Source organism: Heterocephalus glaber, unplaced genomic scaffold, assembly GCF_053883595.1.
Source record: "Heterocephalus glaber isolate CG9 unplaced genomic scaffold, H.glaber_assembly_v1.0 deba00001600, whole genome shotgun sequence".
In the NCBI taxonomy this organism is placed as follows: domain Eukaryota; kingdom Metazoa; phylum Chordata; class Mammalia; order Rodentia; family Bathyergidae; genus Heterocephalus; species Heterocephalus glaber.
Window position 1 is genome coordinate 3,443,681 of NW_028258372.1, and position 19,704 is coordinate 3,463,384.

Below are 19,704 nucleotides of genomic sequence, written 5' to 3' on the forward strand. Positions count from 1 at the left end.
CATAAAGCAGCAGTACCCTGTAAGCAAGAGGGAGCTGTGGTGCTCGCTACTGGGTGGAAACAGATTCTTCCTGTTAGCAGGCAGCCCCAGAGGCAAAGGGATCCCAGAGGGACTACCATCCTCAGGAGCAGGGAGGGGGTGCAGCAGTCTGTGGGCAGCAGGAAGCTGTACCCTGGGCAAGGGCACCGTTCCTAGATTTAAGAGCCTACCTCTGGGGTTCGTTATCTCTCCCCAGCCAGCTAAGCTACTTTAGAAGAGTGATCTTTAGCAAAGCTAAAGTCTAGAAATTCTTTTGATCCCTAATCACTACAAATCTGAATAATCAAACAATTTTGTTTCTGGTTTTAGAAAGCTATAAGAACAACAGGTCTTTGGTATTTATCAATCTAATATAGTTGGTTAAAAAATCTTTTTTTTACAATGAACCCTGAAATTCATGCAGTATTTTAAAGCTATAAATGTAATAATGTATAGTTTTAGACACAAATTTGAATCGTGGGTGTTGTGCAGGAGTGAGCAAAGATAGCTGGCCACCCAGCCCCTCAGCATTTCAATGCAGTTTTCCTGGAACCCTCAGCTCTATTTAGGGAGTGCTATACCAAGAAAACCCTTCCTGGTTAGAATGATGATCCCTTCACTACAGCTGTAGTGACAGGGAATAAAATGTCAAATCATTCATTTGGTCACATACCTTGTTGTTGACTACTCTGAGCTGTAGGTATAAATATTAATGCAAAGATAAATCTGTCCACCTAATATCCTTCTCAAACGGGACAACTAATCTTGAAATTACATCTAGCAATTATTATGTTGTCTCTTTCTCCTTTGAACAAGGCCATTGGCTAAAAAACAATTCCAGACATAACTAGAAATCTCCACTCAGAAGGAAAATGTCTTTGTAGATTAATAGTGCAAACAACAACTCAACAGTTTATCCTAAAGCCCATTTATCTTGCTGTATTTTAGTGTGGAAACATGTAAGCAAGGGATTCAGAATAGGTGCTGGGCTAGGTACTGCCTATTTATTTCAATGCGAATTAAATTTAATGAGCAGTTAAAGGAATTATTCTTTCCATGAAAGACATTAAATATTCCCTTCTTGGTAATTTCATTGATGAAGACTTTTAGTCTGTTTTCTTTTTCAGTGTTGACCAGCAATCTTCTTCAGATAGCCTTCCACCAACAGCTGGCTAATAAGCTGAAGAAATGGGTGTTTATCTTCCAAAACTTCTGTTAGGTAAACAACTAAAAATGACCAAGTGTATCATCAAAGTTTGTAATCAGAAGCCCAGAGATTAGTGAAGTTGTTACACTGAGGAGCTTTTTACCATGCTCTGTTCCTTCAAGAAGTACTAAGGCTACTAAGTTCTCCACACCTATTAACTCACCTCCCCCCAAACCTTTCTGCATGAATGTGTTCTCTCCAACACTTGCATTTTGTTCAAGGATTTCAGCTTTCCATCACTGTCCTCACTACCACAGTTATTCTAAACCCAGTGCAAATGAAGCAAAGTGAGGGAATCAAACAAAAAAAATTCACCTCATAAAATAAAAAAGCAGTGTAACAGGCTCACAGGGCAAACATTGGCTCTTTTGAGTGCCTTCGATATGGTCGCCATCATCTGGCAGTGGACTGCTCTGTTTCACGTGGTTCCTGAGCATCTGCCACTCTGACGTTGTCCTTTACACTCAGAGGACGCACTTCCAACTCACCTCTGCTTTTTGCTGAAGGAAATGGGCAGGGCAGTAGGAAAGCACTCCTTTGCACAAGCCACTTTCACCAAAGCCCTGGGAATTGCCTTACCATTATTTCATTTTCATAGTATTTCCTAGAGTGAAAAAAAGCCACTGCATAATGATAGTTGATTTCATTTTTTGGTTTATAGGATACACTTACAAGCAAGCACCCAATATGCCTACACACGTAGACAGTTAGAAGGACAAGAAAACAGGTTACTTGGCAGCCTATCAGAACAACACACCCAGTGTGCAGGCTACATGGAGGAAGAGAAGCATCCTGAAAAGAGAGATAGGCAGGCTCCAGACACAAACATATCTTCTTCACATTTTCCCCCTGCTGCAGCGCCCCATCGAAGGTCAGTGCACACCTTGAGTGCGGTGCTTTGTCATCAGTTTAATGACTAACTCAAAATGCTCTCTTCTCACTGTACTCAGGTTTTCTGGTTCTCTTTGGAGATGTTTTCTTAATATGAATGGAATGATGCTGAAAAGTTCCCAAGTGTGTTTTCATACAGGATTGGAAGCCTCAGGGACAGGATTGTGGCTCAGAAAAGATGAAACCATGATCGCTGATCACTGAAGACCCTCTTTTTATATATAAACCAAATATTCCAAGCATGAAAAAAAGAGGTTGGAAAATACTTTCAAATTAGTAATCAGGGAGTATGGATCGAGTTAATAGTGAAGTGCAGAACCTGATCTCTCACGACAGACACTGATGCTGGAAAAACAGGAATGGGGGTACCTGTATGCAAGCACAAGCATACACACACACCCACACGTGCACACTACAGGATGGTATGATATAAAGTCATTGTTCCACTTAGCATGACTTATTGTTTGCTTTGAAAGCTTCTTGCCACCATGTGAATGAGAGTTTATAAGCTAGGATTATAATTAAGGATATTTCAGGAGTTTTAAAGCAAGTTTAAATGAAAATTTTATTTTCATCAAGCTATGTGTATTGAGTTTGTATTCGATATATTAAATGACTACTTCTCTTACCAGAGCCTTTTAAGAACACATTCACCTGGGGATGAGAAAACTTGAGAAAAACATCTTTAAGAACATAGTAAGAAAGGGTAGAAGAGAGGAGGTGAACATTCCCAGGTGCCATACCACCGCCCCCAGTGCCGAGGTGGTGAGCCTCGCAGGCTCCAGCAGCACAAATCTCCCTCCCACTCACCTCCCCACCCCCGTAGAAATGAGAAGACATGTCAACAAGTCACAAAAACAGACTTCCAGATCACCGAAAGCAACCCCAAAGGGAAACAAGATGGAACAATCTGATACTCAACCACCTGGACTCCCTGAACTGGCAACAAAAGAGGATCTGGAAAAAAATGAAATCAGAAATAATTTCTCACATAACAGCAGAGATTGTGCCCATACTGCAAGACATGATTAATGAATCTAGAGAGGACACAGAAAAAAAATAGGGGAGCTGAGGAACATGATGGAATCCCAACATGGGAAACAAATGGAATCCATCAAACAGATGCAAACAGATTTCCAGGAGATTAAAAACTCCACTGAAAGTTTACACAGCAGAATGAGCCAATGTGAGGACAGAATTTCAGATATAGAAGATAAGATTGCAATTAGTGACCAGAAAAAGAAAAATTTATTTAAAATAGTAAGGGACCACGTGACATCAATGCAGCAGCTGCTACATGATGCAAAGAAGAATAATTAAACACTGATCGAAGTCAATGAAGAAACAGAAGAGAGTTCAGATGACATAAAAAAACTGTTCACAGAAGTGATGGCAGAAAACTTCCCAAGCAGGGGAAAAGAACTTGACATACAGATAAGGGAGGCATATAGGACTCCAACTAGCCTGGATCAAAAAACATCTACACATAGGCATATAATAGTTAAGATTCCAGAAACTGAACAGAAAAACAAAATTCTACAAGCAGTTAGAGAAAAGAAACAAATCACATACAAAGGAAAGCCCATCAGAATCACAGCAGACTTCTCAACCCAAACCCTCAGGGCAAGAAGAGCTTGGAGTGACATATTTCAACCCCTAAAAGAAAACAGCCTCCAACCCAGATTGATGTACCCTGTAAAACTATGTTTCAAAATTGATGGGAGAAATACGATACTTTCATGAGAAAGAGCACTTTAGGAACTTCATGAATACCAAACAACCACTCCAAAACATTTTACACAATATCCTACGCAAAGACAAAGAAGATCACAATCCCAAGAAGGCCAGCAGAATGAATCCATCAGGCATGACAAGAAATTAAAGCAAAGGGGGAGAATCCAACAAAAAGAAAAAGAAAAAGTCCTGACAATGTTAAGTCAATACGTACAGTTATATCCATCAATGTTAATGGTCTCAAATCACCAGTCAAAAAAAAAATAGGATGCCAGAATGGGTCAAGAAGCAACATCCAACAATACGTTGCATGCAAGAACCACACTTCATTCAAAAAGAAACTCAGAGACTGAAAGTTAAAGGGTGGAAAACGATACTCCATATGACAGAAACCTGAAAAAAAGCAGGAGTAGCTATCCTCTTTACAGATCAAGTGGACTTCAAATCAACACTGATTAAGAGAGACAAAGAAGGACACTACATCCTTGGAAAGGGAACAATCCAAGAGGAAGAGATGACAATCATAAGCATATATGCACCAAACACTAGTGTGCCCAACTATACAAAACAAATAGTAACAGACCTGAAAAATCAAATAAGGACTAATACACTAGTACTGGGGGACCTCTATACCCCACTGTCACAAATACACAGATCAACTAGAAAAAAATAAGCAACAAAATACTAGAAGTCAATCAAACTCTTGAACAAATGAACTTAACAGATGTTTACAGAATGTTCCACCCCACAAAATCAGAATACACATTCTTTTCAGCTGTACACAGGTCATTCTCCAAAACAGACCCACGTATTCACTCATAGAACATGTTTAAGTAAGTGCAAAGGAATTGAAGTTATCCTCAGTATATTATCAGATCATAGTGCAATGAAATTGGAGATCAACAGCAAAAGAAACTGCAAGAATTTCCGAAACACATGGAAATTGAAGAACACACTTCTGAATAACCAATGGGTCACAGAGGAAATTAAAGAAGAAATCAGACAGTTCCTTACCATTAAATACAATGACAGTACAACATATCAGAATCTATGGGATACAATGAAAGCAGTCTTGTGAGAGAAATTCATAGCAGTGAATACTCATATCGGGAAAACAGAGTGAGCCCAATTAAACAACCTAACGCTGAACCTCAAGCTTCTACAAACAGAAGAGCAGGACAAACCCAAAGCTCATACAAGGGAGGAAATTAGAAAGAGCAGAGCAGAAATCAATGCAATGGAGACTAAGAGAATGATACAAAAAAAAAATCAATGAAGCCAAGAGTTGGTTCTTTGAATGAATAAACAAATTTGACAAACCCTTAGCCAACCTTATCAGAAAAAGGAAACAAAAGGCCCAAATCCATGCAATTAGGAATGAAAAGGATGAAACTAAAACAGACCCAGCAGAAAGCCAGAGAATCATCAATACCTACTTGGAGAACCTATATGCCAATAATATGGAAAACAGAGAAGAAATGGACAGATTCCTAGATATGTATGAATTACCACAGTTGAACGAAGAAGACCTAAAAATTCTACACAACCCAATATCAATCAATGAAACTGACACTGCAATTAAAAACATACCAACTAAGAAAAGCCTGGGTCCTGATGGCTTCACTGTGGAATTCTACAAGACATTTAGAGAGGAACTACTGCCACTACTATTTAAACTCTTCAATGAAACTGAAAGGGAAGCAATACTCCCAAATTCATTCCTGGAAGCAAGCATCACCTTGATCCCCAAAGCAGAGAAAGACCCAACCAAAAAGGAGAACTAAAGGCCAATCTCACTAATGAACATAGATGCAAAAATCCTTACTAAGATACTGGCAAACAGAATGCAGAAGATCATCAAGAAGATACACACCCTGACCAAGGGGGATTCATCCCAGGGATGCAGGGATGGTTCAACATCCAGAAATCAATCAATGTAATGCACTATATCAATAGAGCCAAAGACAAAAACCATATGATCATCTCAATAGATGCAGAAAAATCATTTGACAAAATCCAACATGTATTTATGATAAAAACCCTACAAAAATTGGAATAGATGGCCTCTACCTCAAACTGATAAAAACCATCTATGAAAAACCATTAGCCAGTACCATACTAAATGGTCAAAAACTAAAATCCTTCAACTAAAATCACGAACAAGACAAGAATGTCCACTATCACCACTCTTGTTCAATATAGTCTTGGTAACATTAGCCACAGCAATTAGACAAGAGAAAGAAATAAAAGGAGTAAGGACAGGAAATGACGAAGTCAAATTGTCATTATTTGCAGATGACATGATTCTCTATATAGAAGACCCCAAGAACTCTACCAAAAGTCTTCTAGACTTAATAACCAAATTCAGTCAAGTAGCTGGATACAAGGTCAATACACAAAAATCAACAGCTTTCCTCTACACAAAGAACAGACTCACTGAGAGAGAAATAGGGCAAATGATTCCTTTTACAATAGCATCCAAAAAACTGAAATACCTAGGAACCAACCTAACAAAAGAAATCAAAGATCTCTTCTCTGAAAACTATAGCACTCTGAAAAGTGACATTGAAGATGTTATCAGAAAATGGAAAGACATCTCTTGCTCCTGGGTAGAAAGAATCAACATGGTGAAAATGGCCATACTTCCAAAACTGCTATATAGATTCAATGCAATCCCAATTGAAATTCCAGCGACATTCTTCACAGACCCTGAAAAAACTATCCAAAAGTTCATTGGGAACAAGAAGAGACCCAGAATAGCAAAAGCAATTCTAGGCAACAGAGACATGGCCAGGCAACTTTGAACTATACTACAAAGCTAATGTGATACAAACACTATGGTACTGGCAAAGAAACAGACTTGAGGACCGGTGGAACAGATTAGAAGATGCAGAAATAACTCCAGACACAGTCAGCCACCTCATCTTTGACAAAGGTGTCAAACACCCTCATTGCAGGAAAGATAGCCTCTTTAATAAATGGTGCTGGAAAAATTGGGCTTCAACTTGCCAAAGATTAAAACTAGACCTATATCTCTCACCATGCACTAAACTAAAATCAAAATGGATTAACAATCTAAATATTAAAACAGAAACACTGAGCCGGCTGGAACAGAGGTTAGGTAGAACTCTTGAAGACATTGGCATAGGAAAAGATTTCATGAACAAACCTTAGTTGCCTGTGAAGTAGCACAAACAATTAACAGGTGGGATCTCTTCTTATTAAAAAGCTTCTGTAGGGCCTAGGATTTAGCTCAGTGGTTCCGCTGCCTGGCTCACACACAGAAGAACCCAAGTTCGATCCCTGCTACCAAAAAGAAAAAAAGTTTCTGCACAGCAAGAAAAGCCACAACAAGAGAAACCACCAACAATGTGAAGAGACAACCCACAATGTGGGTAAAAATCTTCACCTGCTCTTCCTCAGACAAAGGTCTTCTATCTAGAATCTATAAAGAACTTTTAAAAATCAGACCTCCCAAATTTAAAGACCCAATCCAAAAATGGGCATCTGAAATGAACAGACATTTCTCAGACAAAAAAGTAGAAAAAGCAAAGAAACATATGAAAAAATGTTCAACATCACTGGTCATTTGAGAGATGCAGATGAAAATAACACTGAGATTCCACCTCACCCCAGAAAGAATGGCTGCTATCATGAAATCAACCAATAACAAATGCTGGCGGGGCTGTGGGGAAAGAGGAACCCTGCTCCACTGCTGGTGGGAGTGTAGACTGGTGCAACCACTGTGGTAATCAGTATGGCGATACCTCAAAGAACTAGGACTGGAAGTCCCATTTGATCCAGCTATTCCTCTGCTGGGGATCTTCCCCAAAGAATTAAAAGAATCATACCACAGTGACATATGTGCACCTATGTTCACAGCAGCACAATTTGTAGTAGCTAAAATTTGGAAGTAGCCCAACTGCCCATCAACTGGAGACTGGATCAAGAAAATGTGTGTGTGTGTTTTTTTATAAAATGGAGTACTACTCAGCCATTAAAATGAGAAATTAGAGACATTTATAGCTAAATGGATGCACATTGAGGCAATACTCTCAAGTGAAATAAACAGGACACACTTGTGTAAATACCAAACCATTTCTCTACTGTGAGAAACTGAAAGTGCAAATAAGGACTAAAAGGTATAATAGATAATGTGAAATAGGAAGAAAAGGTCCAAAGGGGAAGGGGAAGTGGGAGGGCTAGGGGAAAGGAAAGAAGGGAATGGAATTAACATGAGAAAATGAAAAAATGGAAACAAAGTCTTTGTAAATAGGGAGGGATGGAGGGGTTGAAGGGAGGGCAGGGGAAGGGGGGAAAAATAAGAACCAAAGAGAGATTATGTAAAGGTGCAAATTTCTGATGATGAATGTCATTATATTGTATACCTAAAATGTACCAATAAAATTAATTTAAAAAAAAAGAAAGGGTAGGAAACATACAAGATGAGCCTAGAGGATTCTGTAGTATCAGAAAGAAAGGAAGTTCCCCCAAATTAAAAGCATTCGAGCCTGTCCTAGGCCCGCAAGAATCTACCTGAAAGAGCTCTCAGGAGCCAAAGCAGGAAACACCTCAACGAACAAAATTAGTCAGATTATATCCACATAATAAAACAAATATTTAAGAGTTCTACTGATATAAATAAACCATTGGATAAATAATTATTGGGGAAGAAGAGATAAATCTTAATAATGACAAATGGAGTTTTTTTTGGCCTAGATGTTGCTGAATGCCGGGATGTGAGACTTAATTTTCAACAATTAGAGTGTAGAAAGGAAAAAACAGTAACTTTACAGTGAAGAAAGCTATCACACTAATTTAACCAAGTAGTCAAGAGCGACAGTCTTGGCATGTGGCTAGCGTGTACATCTTGCAATGATAACGTAACAAGGGCAGGTCATCTCTGGTATTTGTTTTTAAACCCACCATCCCAGTTGAATCATCAAGAAAAGAATGCAGCAAACTCAAAATGAGGAACATTCTACAGAGTATCTTGCCAGTGTCATGAAAAATGAGGAAAGGCTGAGAAACTGTCACAGACCAAACAGAGGTGACTAAGCACACAGGACAACTACCGACAATATGGTGTCCTGGATGGGTCTTGGAACAGAAAAAAGACATTCATTTAAAAACTAGTGAAATTTGAGTAAAGTCTGGAATCAAGATGCACGAATTAGGGAAAACTGAAATTGAGTGAGACGTGTACAGGAAATACTTATCTTTACAACTCTTTCCGGTAAATCTGTAAAGTTATTCCAAAATGAAAAGCTTATTTTAAAGATTATCAAGAATCTATGGGATAGATTTAAGAAGGCTTGCAACATCACGGATTAAAGCATGAAGACTTTAGGGAATGAAAAATGTTTGAAAATACTGGTGTCTGGAAATCAAAGGAGAATCTTAATGATCAACACTGGCATGTCTTTAAAGAGATCTGGGCAGTTTTGACACATTTCCTGCTGCAGTGTCTCTGGGTCTCTGATCAAGCATATTCAGTCAAAACAGGATGGGAGCTAAATAACAAACCAGCAGAGTCAGGCAGAGCAAGAAGTCAGAGGAAAGTACTGGGAGAAAAATTTAAAAGTTAATGTTGCCTCTTGAGTAATTAAAATTGAGATACATAGAAAAGAAAAGAAAAGAAAATAGTCCACTCATAAACAGTAATAGAAATATTTCTAAAGTGGCTATGAAACCTTTCTTTCCCAAGTATTAAAACAATGAGTGGAATTTCAACCTGCACAATGGTTTGAATACAGCCTCGTCAATTATCTTCTTGCATTTAATCACAACTATATTTTTCATGGCATTTCTGATGTTCCTACTGAATTCATGTTGTATTTAACATCTATACTATTTACCTGGTAAGCAGAATAAGCCACCTATTCTTTAACTCACGTGTATGAGTTCTGCCTCACTAAGCACATATTTGCTCATCAATTCACTCTTTCAATAGTGAAGTTAATCAGTGTTGCGTGTCAACCAGGCACCACGCTGGGCATTAAGAGTACTGCACATTGTTGTGACTAAGACATCACAGTCCTCAAGCCTTCCACTGAGGGCAGAAGACAGACAATTACTTTGAGCAATTAAAAAAAAACACTACTACACAGGAAGGACACCCAATCATGCTTGGGTTTAGAGATGACAAAATGTAATCTGAGTCCCGAAAGACAACTAGATCATAACCAAGCTGAGGTCAAAGGTCCAATCCTATATATTTGAATTTTCCAAAGCCTGAAGCTCTCAGTTTATTGTAGAGAGGAAATGTTAGAATGTTAATGTTAATTATGATCACAATGATATTGATAATACAGTTCCAGACAATAATAATGGCTTGGGTCCAAGATACAAAGATGAACAGGGCAGACTTCCAACTCTCAAGGAGCTTTTGAAATTTTCCCTGTTCATTCTTGTAGCCATCGTGCCAATGGAAATTTGTGACACATCCTTGGCACTCAATAAATGTTTGCTTAATAGATGAGACTGTGCACACTTTCTACACCCATTCTAGCACCAAGTCCTAGGACTTCTCATTTCATAATACATCTTGGATCTGTGCCTTCTCACTTTTTCTACTTTCACTGCCTTCTTGTCATTTCCTCCATTAGTCTCACCTGGGCCACTAATAAAGGCTGGCTCTCCGCTGGTCTCTCCAGTTGCAGGCTCTCATTCCTCAACACTGCATGCCAGCACTGTCTTTTGAAACCTGGACTTTTTGAATAAAGCACCTATTCATATATCTCTTCTTTACTTACAGTATAAAGCTTGATGTTTTCAAAGTGCTCATGCTCATTGATGTACTACTGTGTTTTCACACACACACTCGAATAAACATTTGTGTACATGTGTTTGGTGCACATGATTTCACATCTGTCTAGTTTATTAACTGTAATAAGTTGGGATCATTAATACTGCTTAAGAACTTTTCCCTGCCAAGTTAGTGAATAATTTTTTAGTATATTATTCTCTAGAGGTTTCATTGTTTGACTTTACAATGTAGGTCTATCATTCAAGCTAAACTTATTTGTGTGGATGGTGTGAAAGAAAAATCACAATGAATTTTTAATAATAAATACACAACTGACCCAGCCCCCTTGTTTTTTAAAAAAATACCATCGCATTCCCACTGTATTTTAGTGTCACTTCTGTCATAAATCTAGTATCTAACTATGCACAGATCTGTTTATGCACTCTCTACTTTATCAACTGATTTGTTTATTCTGCACTACATCCACACAACTTCAACCAATCTAACTTTATAACAGCTGTGGTATCTGGAAGCAGTCCTTTAGCCATGCTCTTCTTCAAGATTTTCTTGGCTGGTTTTTGCCCTTTGCTTTTCACATAAATGTTTGAATCCGTTTGTAATACACATATATACATTTACAAATTTGTTGAGTTTTTAACTGGACTTAGTTCTGCTCTGTAGATCAGTCAGGGTTAGAATAAAAAAGTAGTCTTATCAGCTTTTAATAGCTACATTCCTAGTATAATATTTGTTATTTTATGCTAATATAAATGATAATGTCTTTATTTTTATTGTGGAATTTGTTTTACTAACTTAATTTTACATATTGACTTTGTATTCAGTTCTCTGACAAATTCAGTGAAATTAATTTATCTAGTGTATCTGTAGTTAATGCTGGATTTTCAAATGTACGCAGTCTCATCATATGGCAATTTGATATACAATTTCATTGCTCCCTTTTAAAATTCAATATTTTTTATCTTGCCTTATTGCATTGTCTATGACTTCCTATACAATAATGAATAATAGTGATGATGCTGGATATCTTTTTCCCACTCATAATCTATGAAGATGATTTTTCAATATTTCACCACTACTTGTCCTTTTCAAAGAAATATTTTATCAGAATACTAAAGGTTGCTTTTATTTCTAGTTCACTGAAAAGTTTATCATGCATGGTACAGGGCTTCATCAAATAATCAAATGCTCCTTCATCTAACTATAGATAGCAAACTAGTCTGTTAACATGATAAATTGCAATTGATAAATTACTATTGATTTAAAAATTTTGCATCAACTTTACATTGCTAGAAAAAATTCAAATTTGTTATGACAGATTAGCATTATATAGGACAGTATTCATTATTTACTTGTAACTGTACTTTCTCTTTGTCTAAACAATGGGACTTTTTTTTTGGTACCGAGGATTGAACTTGGGACCTTGCGCTTTCGAAGGAGGCAGCAGAACCACTGAGCTAAATCCCCAGCCCAATGAGATTCTTGAAAGTAGTATTCTTATACTATTTTGCTTTTGTCTGTATTATGTATAATATACTATTGTATGTAATATAATATGTAATGTGTACAATGTAATACACATGTAATACATATGCAGTATGTACAAAATAATACATATTGCATTTTAATCATAATTTTACATAATATAATATGTATAATATAATATTGTAAAATGATCATATTGTAACTGCATTTATAAAACTTTGAACATCTTAAGGGAAAAGGGCCTGTGGTCTTAGCATATTCTCCAATGCATGGAACACAGTATATATCAGATAAACGCTTACTGAATTAAACTCATAGTCCTCCTAACAGTGCCTTTCACAAAAAAGACGCGCTCACCAAATCTGTCAACTGGTGAGTTTGCCAACTAGTGGTACTGTCTGTTTGATGTCAGTGAATCTCATCTCAGCTGAACTCCTCATGTTACTCTGAATCTTATTGGTAGGAACACAATAATACCACATTTCAGAGACACACTGCGTTCACAAGGTTCACTGTCTACTCGGAGAATAAAGAAACATATCCATCACCCAAAGTCACCAATCCCAGTTCCAAGATACCCAGGCAGGTATTTCAACTTGGATGCCAGGCAACAGTGTGACTTTCCAACACAGGCCAGTGTACCTAGGAAAGCATGCCACGTTCTTCATTTAAATCCTTCCTTAAGAGCTGGATTTGTGATTTTTTAAATTGGGCTTATTCTTCCACGTTTCTCAGAAAAACCAGAATGTACTTTCTTTGGCTAAAAAGTCTGTCTCTTGAACTATCACAGTTTGACATCACCTCAACATTTATGTTGTACCTTAAGCTCTCACACCATAATCTGTGCATATATGATTCTTAGGCAATTAGGTATCTTTAATGCCCCAGTAAACACAGTTTAAACAACCTTTCTGGTGTGAGATCTTAACACAGAGCCACCTGTCTAACGCTGTCATCTCTCTGTGAAGTAGGTATGAGAACATGTTATAGCTACTGCCATTAATAGAAGTTCAAAAAATGCATCAGATTTCTTGATCTGTACAGCTGAAATAGAAACACTGAGAAATGCTATGTAGCTTTAAGCCTGAGCTACACACAGAAATGTGTAAAGAGAAGTAGAAGCTCTTAGAAAAACTAGCCAGAAACAGGTATGTGATTACTATATGGAATCGGAGAAGGAAAATAACATCTTAAATCCCATAATCTTGAGCTTCTCAAATTAAATACATTGAATCTGATGTCACCGACTCTAATTATATTAAAATAAGTCAATGAGCCTCACCCAATAGAGTTCAAAGAAGCCAAAGCTTCTTCAAAATAGACTACTGAATTAGCCCACAGTGAGAGGAGGCTGTTAGTGGGCAAATACATGTTAACTGCCCTAGTGACAAGTGCAATAAACAGACACAACACTGGGATCCATTAGATGATACTCAGGAGAAAGGTAAACGTTCATTTCTCCACTGACGACTTAGAGAAGCTAAAAATACTGCCCTGTATAGAACTGTCTGTTTTGTTTATCTAAAAATCACAGGAAATAATCGTGGTCAATGTTACTGTTCTTAAGTGTTTGCCAGACTGTTCTTTTGCTTTCTAATGGAGCACTTTAAAGATTCATTCCCTTAGGTTGAACTTTGTCTTTCCATGCTTTGCTGATCTGCTCTGTGGGGTATACTACTCTCATGGATCTGCTCTGTGGGACATAAATGGCATTATATAACATAAGCTGAAACAATCGCAGCTCTTTATTCTTCGATCATCATGTGAATAATTTATTCCAGGAGGCGAGTGTGTATTTGGCATTTATTTACTATGCACTGGTAACCTAAACTCAAATAAAGTAGGTACAAAAATCACACTTAGAGAAAACTATGCTCTAAGTGTAACACACTTACTAAACCAAGACATCACTATGGCTCACATTAAGAATTTGAGTGTTGGGCCGGGGATTTAGCTCAGTGGTTCTGGTGCCTGTGTTGCAGGTGCAAGGTCCCCAGTTTGATTCCCGGTACCAAAAAAAAAAAAAAGAATTTGAGTGTCTACTCTTTACCAAATCTCCTTTCGGCGTTCTCTCTCCATTTTAAACAGGCTCTCAGCTATTTTCTAGATTAAACAAATACTGCTCAATTTAGTTCCACCAGTGCAGGCTGGGAGCGAAGACAGAGGTTGAGGACAGGGCAAAAAGCTAGGCTTCCTTGTAGAGGCCAGCAGAGAGCATGAGGACCAGAAGATGCAGCCTCAAGATGACCAGGGAAGGAGTCAGCAAAAGGCCACTGTCCAGGAGGAGGCCGATCACCAGAGGATGGATGGGTGGAAACCAGACAAAGAGCCAGCTTAACAGGCCCTGTACAGTGAGTGAGCTGGCATTCTCACTCAAAGGAGCTGTGGATCTAGGACTACAATACAGCTCTCAAATATATATATAATACTCATCTCAGAAGTGAAGTCTGGGATCTTTCTGGGTGGAGTGAGAGAGAGGGTTCAGGGAGAGAGACAGGCAAAACTGAGAAGGAATTACACCTACAGGCACCTCTGTTGAGCATTTTTATGAGCTCAACAGCACTGAGAGCATACATGCTTTGGCAGTCCTAGTGAGGGCTAGCAACATGTGCTCTTTCTCTTCCTGTGGGCCTCAGCTGGATTGCCCTTTCCCATCCCTTTGGAAATGAGCCCTAGCCATAAAACTTTCTTTGGTCAATAAGGACCAACCATATGGATGGATCACCCCTAGGTGGAAGCACCAAGACCCATCACTTGAACCACCAATTTACCTTGAGCGGCCCTGGTAACCTTGAAAGTAGGCATCTGGATGGAGCTTCCCTCCAGCAGGCCAATGAAGAAGAGGAGAGCCATGCCACCAACCCACACAGAGGAGAAGCGCAAGGGAAACACACTTCTGTGGTGTTGGGTACCTGACATTTGGGGACGGTTACTCCTGCAATACAGATGTGGATTGTCTCACTGAATCATCACAGCAAACCTCCTATTTCTTTAAAGAGAACTGAGAATGTGCATTTTGGTGACTGTGAGTCCTTTGCCTAAGGTTACAAAGTTAACACGAAATAGAATCAAAGTCTAAATGAAAGTCTGTCTAACCAGAACCCCTAACGTTTAACCACATGTTAGCAAAAGCCAACTGAATATACAGGAAAGAAAATAGAGCATCCTGATCTCCATAAGCTGCACCAGGAAACCTTTACACCCACAGGTGGCATAAAACCAGGGAACCAAGTAGCTTAGTTTCTGCATCTCTACTGCTTTCTAAAACATAAAAAATTATAAAAATAAAAAGTTCAAAAGGGGCATATAGTGCAAACGGCCACCAGCCTAATGTCGTGCAGTTCTCTAAGATGGTCAAATCCTGTTATCCCAAAGTGGCCCAGCCAGGACCAAGTGATTGGGGGCTCAGGAGTAGTACCTTGCCCTTTTCGCTTTTTTTGTTACAACATAAGTCTTCACTTGTACATTATACCTAATGTAAACTTTGGATTCTACAAAGAATACAGCTTTCATTACTTCCCAAGCCTAAGGCCTCCTAAAGCCGTAGGCATTGTGACACAGAACCGGAAGCAAAAGACTCTAGGAACCAAAAGCATTATTTGTAGCTAACAAGACAACATTCTGCGTGTAGCCAGCAATTTTATTTTTTCCTAACATGTTCAAGTAAGTTCAGGGTCTAAAATTCAAGGAACAGAACACAATTTCCTTGTACCTTCTGATCATAACTTAGGAATGGAAGAATTTCTTACATACATTCATTTCTTAATAGCTGTTCATCTTGAACATCAACCAACCAATAATACAAACAGTACCTAAGGATCTACTGGAAGTACTACAATCCTCAACCAGTCCTTTTCCTCTTATCCAACCCAGGGATTCATCCAGTAGCCTTTAAACCAGAAAAAAAAGAAAGCAGTGATAAATTATTCTCACTTTTAGCAAAGCGGGTGGAAATATATTCTTTAGCTGTCACTTTACATCTTGTTATTGACTTTCACATTAAGCCAGGACTCTGAAGTCTGGATGGAATCCACATACTGCCACATTTCATCTCAGGGAATCCCGTTACTGTGATGACTAAATACGTGTGTCATTTGAAGCCATAATTTATTTATTCCTTTAATACTTAGACTGGCTTTTAAAGCACCAGCAAAAATAACTGAGTAGGCTGTTTTCAGGCATATGATCTCCATCATAATTAATTCATTTTTCTCATCCTAATAAAAATGGTGGTCATCCACTTGATTAGATAGATTGGAAAGGAGTTTTTAAAACCACCATACGTCACTTTTGAACTTCTACAACACACTCATCCTAATCCCTGCAGCACCAAACCAGAAAGCACCACGTAGGTTCAAAACATTGTCTATAATGAAGTTAACATGACATTTTCATGCTTTGTGTAGCAACCATATACCTAGTTACATTTATGACAGGTTTTTAAATCTCAAGTACTGAGACTTACTGAGTTAGAAATACTGAGTACTGAGTTAGAAATAAACAATCATGGCATATGAAACATGACATATAAATACTGAGAACTTGAATTCAAATGAAATTTATGTCTTCTGACTTTCATTTTTATAGCTTTTCACAAATATTAACTCATTAGAAATATGGGTATTTCAAAGGGCCAAGAGAATATAACAAAATTCATTTGAAGCAAAGCCCAATCTCTAATTAAAAGTGAGTACAGAGGAAAACATTGGAATACACATCTCTCATGAACTGTAGTTAAGAAAGCTAAACAACTGGTATACCAATATAAATAACAAATGAGCTGATTCATTTTTTTAAAAAGTGAAGGCAATGCTCTCTTTTGACGCATCTGAGTGAAGAAGAAAGCACAGATGCATACATGTTTTCAAACAACCAGATCTGTTTTTGTGTGGTCTCTAACCCTCCAGAGTGCCCTGGCATCCCATCCTCAGGTAGAAAGGCAAGGCCGTCATGGCCACATGGTAGACCTGCTTACTTTCGGTGAAAAGCTAAAAGTGAAAAAGCAGTGAAGATGCACGCAGGATCTGTGCCTCAAGAAGCCAGTCATAGAAGGTTGCACTATTGATTTTCACTAAGAGAATAAAGGAAATAGATCAGCTAAAAGCACAAGCTGCAAATGAACACACATTCGAAGTGGAGCTGAAATGAAAACATGTTCTATCACCATGCAAAGGCTGGGCCACTTTTCCCTGGCACTGAAATCTACAGCATCAAGAACCAAATTACAAGAAGATGCTACCCCCCTCACCAACTCAAAACATCACGGGTCCCTTTATTTATTCTGAAGCATACACTTTAAATCAGTGTTGCTGTTGCCTTTCAAACAAACAACTTGCCCTCCTGGAAATCTCCTTTGGCTCCTTCCTTACACAGCCTTAAGAATCGAGGCATCCTTCCGGCATCAGCAAAAGGCTCTCTAAACACAAGACTGAGCCTGTCACTCAACTCAAAGCTTTAAATTCGAGCTTTGGAATTACTCATTTCAATGACTTAATCAGAACCTGGGTGAGCAAAGACTCTCAGACTGTAACAGAGGAAAAACCCCTTTACACGCTTCCTCCGAGAGCCCGTGGTGTTGCAATGCCCACGAAAAGCAGGCAGTGTTCAGGTTGGCGCAGCAGTTGGAGATGTGTGAGTTCCGGGAGTTTTGGGTTTTATCTTTCTATCACTATTAGCGTCGCGACCCAAATATAAGGGAACCTCCACATTCCATTATCACACTCAATTTGAATCCTGCAGCTCCGCGGGAAAAGTAGTTCTTCTTACCTAGTGGTGCTGCACTCGAGATAATTCTCTCGGTTTCATTTTAACATTTGGTTTTAGAAGATGCTGATGGGTCAGATTTGCATCTGTGGGTCCACGAAACGCCTTATGAGAAGGACTTTTTTTCTTTCAGAATGGCCAGCCTCAGGGGCTTGACCCCAGAGCTAATAACACTTTGCGTGAAGCCAGCACGCACTGGGAGCGGGGCTCCTCACTCGCAGGCTCCCACACGTAGACTGGCCAGTTTCTGGGGTGCAGGGCGACCCGCTTCTTCCCCCCCTTTCTCCTTGCAACCCGCAAATCTCTCCCTGGCTGGGCTCAAGTAGCGATCGCCAACTGCTCATCCCAGCGTACACTCTGCAGGAAACTCTAAATGGCTTGTGCGCAAACCCGAGCTGCGTTGCCAGTAGCACAACTTCAGTTTCATTAATTTGTAGTTTCTGGACAGAGTGAAATAGCTCCAAAGACCCGAGTAAACGCCCCTCTACAATCCCTTACAGTGCAATGCCCGAGTTCCTGGGAGCCACATTTGTGTCACTTCTACTTTGAGCTCACCTCGCAGATGCCCCCAAGAACACAGTGCAAATGAATCCTACAGGGAGGACCCGCGGGGAGTCTGGGTGCGCGGGGGCAGCTGTGCCGGAAAGAAGACCTCCCCTCTCCCTCCCGCTGCCAGATCAGGAAGGCAGCAAACTACAGAAGGCGAAGCCCCCGGGCAGCGGCGGACGCGCACGCTCCCTCCGCCGCGGCGGGCCACCTGCCCCGCGCCCCGCCCCCCGCCCCGCGCGCTCCGGCCACCTCCGCGGGAAGGGGTAGGGGAGCAGGTGCTGGCCGAGACCCCGGAGCGAGCCGCCCTTACGTGCTCTAGCTTGTCTTTCCTCCGGAGCCAGACGCTGGCGCTGTAGTCCTGCTGCTTGACGCTGCTGTAGAAGTTCGCGCCCACTCGGGTCAGGCTCGGCGACGGCTCCTTGGGGCGGCTTTTGAGCTTCATCTGCTCGAAGCCCTCGTGGGGGGAGGCCGAGAGCCACTCGTGCTGCCGGATCTCCATCCTGACATGACCAGGCGGCGGCCGGCGCACAGAGGACTCGGGATGGGGCCGGGCGCGCGGGGACAAGAGGCCCAGCGGGAAGCGGAGAAGGAGCGGGCAGCGGGGCGCGGGGTGCCGGGCGCCGGCAGGGAGCGTGCACTGCCGGGCGGGAGGGGGCGGGCTCGGGAGGCGGGGACGGGCTCGGAAGGCGGGGGCGGGGCCGGAGGGGGAGGGGCGGGTGGGACAAAGGGAGCCTGGGCGGAGGGGGCGCGCGCTCCGGGGTCGCGGGGGTGCGGAGGCCGGGATGGCTCCGGCGGAAGTGGCCCCGGGGCGGGCGCTCCGCTCGCAGGCGGCTTGCGGCACCGACTGGGACCCGGCGGGCCGGGGCGCGGCGGCGGGGGTGGGTGCGCTGGGAGGGGCCCGCACCCGCACCCGCGCCCGCAGGTTGGCGCAGTGAGCTGCCACCGCTCCTCCCGCGCGGCCCGGGCCGGGGCGCTCCCGCTGCGGACCCGCCTCCCGCGCCCCTGGCCGCGCCCTCGCCGCTGTGCCGAGGAGCGTGGTGAGCGCTGGCTGCTCCTGCCTCCCCTGCTCCGCAGCACGGGGACGCCACCCCCGCGCCTCCCGCCCCGGGGCGCCCCTCGCCCGCTGACTGGCCCGGGCTTTGCACGCCCCCATTCTGGAAGTTCACTAACTTCCTACCTCGGGAGCCCATTCCACCCAACCCAGAACCCCCAGGAAATGGACTTGTGTTTTCTGAAACCACGCTTTGTACTTTCATCCCAGGGTACGGCCCCGGGGCCAGGTTGGCTGGAC

At 41.2% G+C, this 19,704-nt stretch overlaps 1 protein-coding gene across 2 annotated transcripts in view; it reads right to left on the reverse strand.

Moving 5' to 3' along the window:
* Positions 1–19,092, reverse strand: part of Pld5 (phospholipase D family member 5) — a 365,640-nt gene extending 346,548 nt beyond the window's left edge. Inside the window, exon 1 of one of the 2 annotated variants that reach the window (XM_087194269.1) lies at positions 18,724–19,092. In XM_087194269.1, the coding sequence (XP_087050395.1) occupies positions 18,724–18,912 (189 nt within the window). In that variant the 5' untranslated portion in view covers positions 18,913–19,092. The remainder of the gene's footprint in view (positions 1–18,723) is intronic. The other variant, XM_004853520.3, reaches the window with a different exon arrangement.
* Between the last annotated feature and the right edge of the window lie 612 nt (positions 19,093–19,704).